Source organism: Alligator sinensis, unplaced genomic scaffold, assembly GCF_000455745.1.
Source record: "Alligator sinensis unplaced genomic scaffold, ASM45574v1 scaffold126_1, whole genome shotgun sequence".
Taxonomy (NCBI): Eukaryota; Metazoa; Chordata; order Crocodylia; family Alligatoridae; genus Alligator; species Alligator sinensis.
Window position 1 is genome coordinate 3,699,212 of NW_005841842.1, and position 6,809 is coordinate 3,706,020.

A 6,809-nucleotide genomic window follows, 5' to 3' on the forward strand; every position below is an offset into this window, starting at 1 on the left:
CGAATCACTTATAACATCCAAGTCGTGGCAGGCGGGACGAGGGGGAGGGGCTACCGGATGAAGGGGTGGTACCGGACGTGAGGCCCACCGACGTCACAGTAGTCCTTCCTTTTTAACTTAGTTCTATTCTTCTGCTGTACTGATTATGCTATATACCAAATGTTGTTCCACGATCATAGTGCAGGAGAAGGGGGCTGCCCAGAAAAGAGCTGTTCTAGGTAAAAATCACTAGCACCTTCCTGAGTCTTTGAACAGTCATGCATCTTATTTGGACTCATCTGATAAGTGTGGCACACACAGCAAACACCTCATCCTTAGAAACCACCATGCTAGAAAATAGTTATGGTATTACCCATGGTATTTTGGGATGGAAAGCTTCAATGCCACACAAATGCTGAAGGACATTCTCAACAAGATCCCTAATACTGGCCAAACCCCAAAATGTATTACATCAAGTTTATTTCCTGGTACCTCAACCTGTACTCTAATATTATAAAAGCCTTAGTCTGTCTGTCTGTAACACTTTATTCACACACTGATTGATTGTCTGAAACAACCACAGTGCTCCAAGAGCATTCCAGACAGGAGGCAGTGGCGGAGCACTGCCATGATGGGGAGAACAGAGTGGGGGGGGCAACCCCCCCACAACCCTGCTCTCTGGAAGCAGCAACAACAGCGAAGGGGGGGGAAAGGGGGACAAGGTGGCAGCAGGAGAAGGGGTGAGGGGCACCAGTCCTGGGCCCAATGTGGGGGGAGGAACGGGCCCAGGCCTGACTCAGCTGCGCAGGGGTGGGATGGAGGAGGGGCACAACGGGCACAACGCAGCGGAGGGGGGAGGGGGGAGTGGGGCCAAATCCCAAATGGCAGGGCAGAGGAGGGAAAGGCGGGGAATGGGCCTGGATGAGCGGGGGCCGACATGGGGCTCTGGTCCCCCCCCCACCATTCATTCTTGACAGGCAATTTGCTAGTATGAATATACAGGTACAATTACACTCTATTTTGCACCAAATAAGAGGGTCAAAGAAAACAATCCTGCTGTATGGACATTCAAATGTTCATCTTTATAATGAAGGTCCAAATGAGACAATTAAATTCAACTTGGGATAAAAACATGCCACTCTTTTATAACTAAGTAAAATGAAGCCCTTCTCAATTACTGGCATTCTTAATGTTTTTTTAGTTTTAGAATGGTTTTCACTCTTTTACAAATATCAAGTCTGGGGCTTCCCTGGTTTCAAGACAGCTAGTTCTGGAAAGTATCAGAATTGTTTTTGAGGGCTCCAACTCTGTATGTCAAGGAACAATGGTGTTTTAATCTTTTAATAAGATTTCCTTTTTCAAAATGTTATTAGCCAAGACTAAGTTTAAAAAAACAGTTTCTGACAGTGTGACTGCCTTTCCAAATTTGTTCCACTTGAAATGATGAAGACAGGGCTAGACCTCAGGAGGTCACCTAGTCTAATCTCCTGCTCAAAGGAGGATTCTTCGCAAGTAAATCACTCCAGCCAACCATTTATCGAACCTGCTCCTCAAAATGTCCAGAGATAGAGACTGTACAACTAATCTAGGTAATGTTTCAGTGTTCAACCACCCCCATATTGAGAAAGTTCTTCTTGAAATGCAACCTGAATTTCCTGTTTTTGTACTTTCAGACCATTACTTCTTGTCCTATCTCCTGCAGCCACAGAGAATAGTCTATTACCATTTTCTTTTTAGTCACCCTACATGTATTTGAGGACAGCTAGAAAATCTCACCCCTACCTTAATTCTTGTATTTTACAGACTAAATAATCCCACTTCTTCCAACTTTTTCTCATAATTCATGTATTCTAGATGTCTAATCATTTTCATCACGCTCCACTGGACTCCTTCCAATTTATCCACATCTTTCTTCAAGTGCAGTGCTGAAACCTGGACATGGTACCTTCCAGGTAATAATGTCACACCAGTCCTGAACAGAGTGAAAGACTCACTTTTCCCAACTTGCAGACATTCATTCTTAGCTTCTGAGATGATATGTTTCACTAGTTTCCCAACCAATCAATTTCTAATGTAATAAAGTATGAAGGAAAATACAGGTGCGCGTGCGCGCACACACACACGCAACAGAAAAATTAAAAAGCACTAGCATGACCTGTTTCTCATTTATAGATCAGTTTTTAAGGACACCTCAAACTTATGCAAAAATTAAGCTTTTCTCAAATTTTAATCCAATGTTGTTACACTAGGGGGGAGGACCATTATGACAAAAAATAGTGTAACTATATCATAATATAAAATGCTACACTGTGCCCAACATCCTAGGGAAACCTACTTGAAGATAATACCATACCATATTATAGTACAAGCCATTTAAAACACCATTTAAATCCTGCAAATGACAACAGTCATTTTCCAAAATTCTACTGATTTCAATATTGACTGTACTGCTTAAGCAAATTTTGGCTATTTCACATATGGGAAGTTTGTTCTTAGCTTTCCCAACTTATTAATAGTGGTTACACTACTCAGTGCTTCTGCTCACCTGTTCACACCTTATTATGGCTACATACATTTAACTGAGAGCCTTGCCTCTAAAACAAACCGTGAAACTGTTGAAAGTCAACTTCACAGCTTCTAATAACATAGAAATGACAGCAAAAGAAACGGGTTAGAAGGACTAACCACCCTCCCCACTTCACGATTTTCTGCTTACCGAAGTGACCCCATTACATGTAATTAATCCATTTAATGTCTCAAAATCTATGCCGAAAGGGAGATGGTAACATTGCACTTGTATCGTCAAACTTGGCATGACTGAGCATTTAACTAGAACATGCTCTTCATGTACGCTTCTGTTCACAAATTCGAAGGTCTATTTAATTCCCTAAGCACCCACATCCTATACATTTAAGAGGATATCCCCAAGACAGATGTCTTTTAACAGTAAACTACTGCATCTCAAGCTAGTTCACATGGGGATTACAGAAAAGATTTTCTAAGGCAGAAATGAAAGCCTCCCTTAGGCTATGTTGAAAATCCCAGCCAGATCTGTTAGAGTGGTATAATCATCCTGTACTTTTCATGCCATACATCTTCAAGTAATCTCTAGAAAGTATGTTTGCTTTCCTCAAGATTGGGGGTACTAAGGCATATTTTTTTAATAATTTGTGTTTGTAAACTAGAAGTCATATTTGTATTTGACCAATTAGAAGTAAATGAAAATTAGTTCTTGTCTACATTAACAAAATGCTTGCATATTGAATTGTATAACAGTAAAAGTGAATAAGAAAACTGTAAGATATATTAGTAATCACTTTCTTCACTTACATGTTTAACTAAAAAAAGAGAGGCCTATTCACGTAAGTAATAGGTATGCTTACAGAATCAGGGCCTAATACCACTACCACTCATGGGCTTGAAGTTACATCTGCGTTTTAACTGTTTTGCTGAATTGAAGCATGAGGCATGCCATAATTTAAAAACATCACAAGTGACAGCTTAAAATGTCTTTATTATTGTCAGGCATTACAGAAGAAGCATAATACCCAAGTTATTATAATTATATTTCCTACACAACTGTTGATTCTAGCACTATAAATGCACACGTAATAACTAAGGTTGTATTAAAAAAATAGTAATTTTGTAAATACTGTCTTTATACCTTCTCACAAGAGAAAGATTGCAGGCTGCAGAGTATAGGCCAGTTTGCTCCGGTCATTTAATAGATTTCATAGACATTAGGGCTGGAAGGGACCTCATGAAATCATCAGGTCCAGCCCCCTGCCCAAAGGGCAGGAAGTCAGCTGAGACCATATGACCCCAGCAAGATAATCATCCAAATGCTTTTTGAACGTGTCCAGAGTAGGTGCTTGCACCACCTCTAGGAGAAGTCTATTCCACTCCAGTCTGCTCTGGAGACTCGGACAGTAGAGAAGTTTTTCCTTACCTCCAGTCTAAAATGGTCTTCCAGCAGTTTGTGACGCTAGACCTCGTCTTCCCTATAAAATTGACAGAACTCATTCTTGGTTCTTATGTATTGTTCTTGTGTTGTGGGATCATACTATGCACCAAGAAATTTTGGGGGAATTTTTTTTTTTTCAAAAGAATCCAATAGTATCTTGTTTGCTTGAGAGAGAACCCTGCTTTGACTGCCAAAGTTTATACATGGTCTGATTGTTTTTAGACATGAACTTGTGATGTGCTTGGGTGACAGAAGCTTGTGCAGTGCAAAATAGGTTCTATTTCCTGCTTCCATGCTTCAATTCCTTTGCGTTACCATCCTGTGGTATGATAGAACAGAAATGTTTGAAGTGGGTCCCTTGCTTAAAATTTGTGTTGTTTACTGTTGCATGAGATCCCCGACTTACTACTGTGCTATTTACCACCAGCAACCTTTTTATCCACGTTCACTTGCAGTGTAATTTTTTTTGCTTCATTTCTTTAGTCAGGCATACCAAGCCTCTACATGACATAACACATTACCACGAGCAATTTGAAACACGGTTTACTTCACTACCTGTTTGTACAGTAAAATTCCTGATATCCGGGGAATGGAGGTCCTGGTGATGTAAAAACGCCCGTTACCTAAGGGCACAGGGTTTCCACCCCAATGGAGCAGGAGTGGGAGAGGTGGCGGCCACACACAGAATGGTGGCAGTGCAGCGGGGTGGCTGGCAGCAGCAGCAGCCGCATGCAAGTTTCCTCTCCCCCCAACCCCCGGCTGGAAATTCCGGTTAGTAAAATCCCACATAACAGGGATTTTACTGTACGATATTTAGGCACAAGAGGGACAAGGAGTCTCCGTCATAATGCAACTATTTATTAAATATTATATCGTATTTCCCTTGAGTATTATTACATGCGTCTCCAGAAATAACTTGTCAGAATTTGATTTCGGTTGAATAAAAAAAAAAATGCATTGATATTAACTGAAATTTGGACTTTTTCATACTGCTACGCACTTCTTTGTTATACAGGGAATAACTATATTTGAATCATAGAACTATATAAAATTAGGGCTAGAAGGGACCTCAGGGGTCATCTAGTCCAACTCCCTGCCCAAAGTAGAACCTTTGCAGCCAAATATTGGTCTACATGTGAAGTTATTAAGGAAGAGCTGTTCCTGCATTGATCCATGTATGCAGAAGCTCTTGGATCAGAGCTGTGGATCAGGAGAAGTTATAAGCCATCCGATATCATCAACAGCAAAGTACAGAGCAACAATCTTTGCACAAGCTATTTGTTCCCATGCAACACAAAAATGAGTCTACCGTTTTTACTCTAACAGAATGAAAAGTCTTTACAATTTAAAAACGTGTTTAAATAAAACCAAGCCTTAAGGTATTACCAAGAAATTTAAAATCAACTCCAGCAGAGCCTAGATAGAGTGTATTTTACCTCCTTCTGCCGTGTCACGAAACGAGTTTTTCTGTAGTCTGTTTCATCATATACCTGAAATACCAAATAAGTTACAGCTTAATTATACATTAGGAACCATTAGCCCTTTTTACCACCTTGCACTGAGATCTTGTGTTGAACTACTTGCTTGCCTGTTAGTCTACTACAGGCTTTCCAGAACCATTCCTTACAGAACAGCCTGCCATCCCGTACATGCCTTGAATTCCTTGCTCCCAAATAAGTCACTTTGGAGGTTCTCTGTTTCTACAGGGCACCAAGGCGCTGACCCCATCAACAATTCACAATAAAAAAATGGGGCTTGGTGAATACAGCGATAGATAGGAACGTGGGCCTACTTGACACGTATTGGAGACACAGGCCTTAAGGCCTAAAGAGCAACAGTTCCTCCCCCACTCCCCACCCTGATTAACAGAGAAGACTAGTAGATGTGTGTCAACTGATTACTTGGAACAACAAAGAACAAAGCAGGGATGGGAGAAAAGGCCACAGGTTAAAAACAAGTACACAGAGAGGTGACACCAAGCACACTGGACAGTGCCCACTGGCCCTTGAAAGAACCCAAGGGGCCAGTGAAACTCTGCTTGGAGACATGAATGGTCAAATGACAGAAAAGTGATCCCGCAGTCCCTGGGGGCCCTCCCAGCCAGGTCAGAGAGATGTTTAGGTTTGGCTAAGGCAGGGGATTTACCAGGCCCCAGACATGGTGGGTCCGCAGATGGGGCACGTGTAAATGAAAAGGTGCGGGGACCCGCACAGCCAGAGCCTCGGCACAAGACAAGGCAGGGGGCCCAGGCCTGCAGGGTCACCTGTCCCTCCACCACCTGGCACCTCGGCTGCTCCATCTGGGAAACGGGGATTCCGAGCCTACAGTGCCAGCGCTCCCGCCTCGGCGCCGACGCACACGTCTCCGCCCCCCGCGGGAGACATCACCTGCCCCGTGTGTGTCACCAGCTCGCCAGTGGCGGAAGCCCGCCCACCGTAGCCGCGACACCACGCCCGGCCCGGGACCCAGCAGCCCCACCGCGCCAGCAGCCGGAAGGTCGAGCTGGGCGCCGCCATCTTGGCGCGGCCACGTGACCCGCAACGGCCACCCCATTACGCACGCGCAGCAGCCTTTAAACCACACCCACGCAGAGGGGGCGGGGAAAGGCGAGTGTCCCTGGAGCCCCGAGCCAGCTCCGCTGTGCGGGTTCCGCCTCCTCGCGCAGCGTGGCCTTGTGCGTATGCGCGGGCGTCCCGGCAGTCGACCGGCGTGGCCTGGCCGCCATCTTAGCTCCCGGCGCGGCGACCGGAGGTGCGTGCGGGTGCGGAGGGAAGGAAAGAAGGAAGGAAGGAAGGAAGGAAGGAGGGGAGGGTTGTGCGGCTGGTAGCAGCGGGGGTTGGTGCCGCCCCCGTCCTTTAACCATCGG

The 6,809-nt window shown here is 44.4% G+C and overlaps 1 protein-coding gene across 1 annotated transcript in view; it reads right to left on the reverse strand.

Annotated features, from left to right (window-relative positions):
- NDUFS6 (NADH:ubiquinone oxidoreductase subunit S6) overlaps positions 1–6,518 on the reverse strand; it is a 16,584-nt gene extending 10,066 nt beyond the window's left edge. The window contains exons 1-2 of the mRNA XM_006015679.3: positions 6,331–6,518; positions 5,380–5,433 (exon numbers count right to left, since the gene is read on the reverse strand). Of these exons, the coding sequence (XP_006015741.1) occupies positions 5,380–5,433; positions 6,331–6,459 (183 nt within the window). The 5' untranslated portion in view covers positions 6,460–6,518. The remainder of the gene's footprint in view (positions 1–5,379; positions 5,434–6,330) is intronic.
- Between the last annotated feature and the right edge of the window lie 291 nt (positions 6,519–6,809).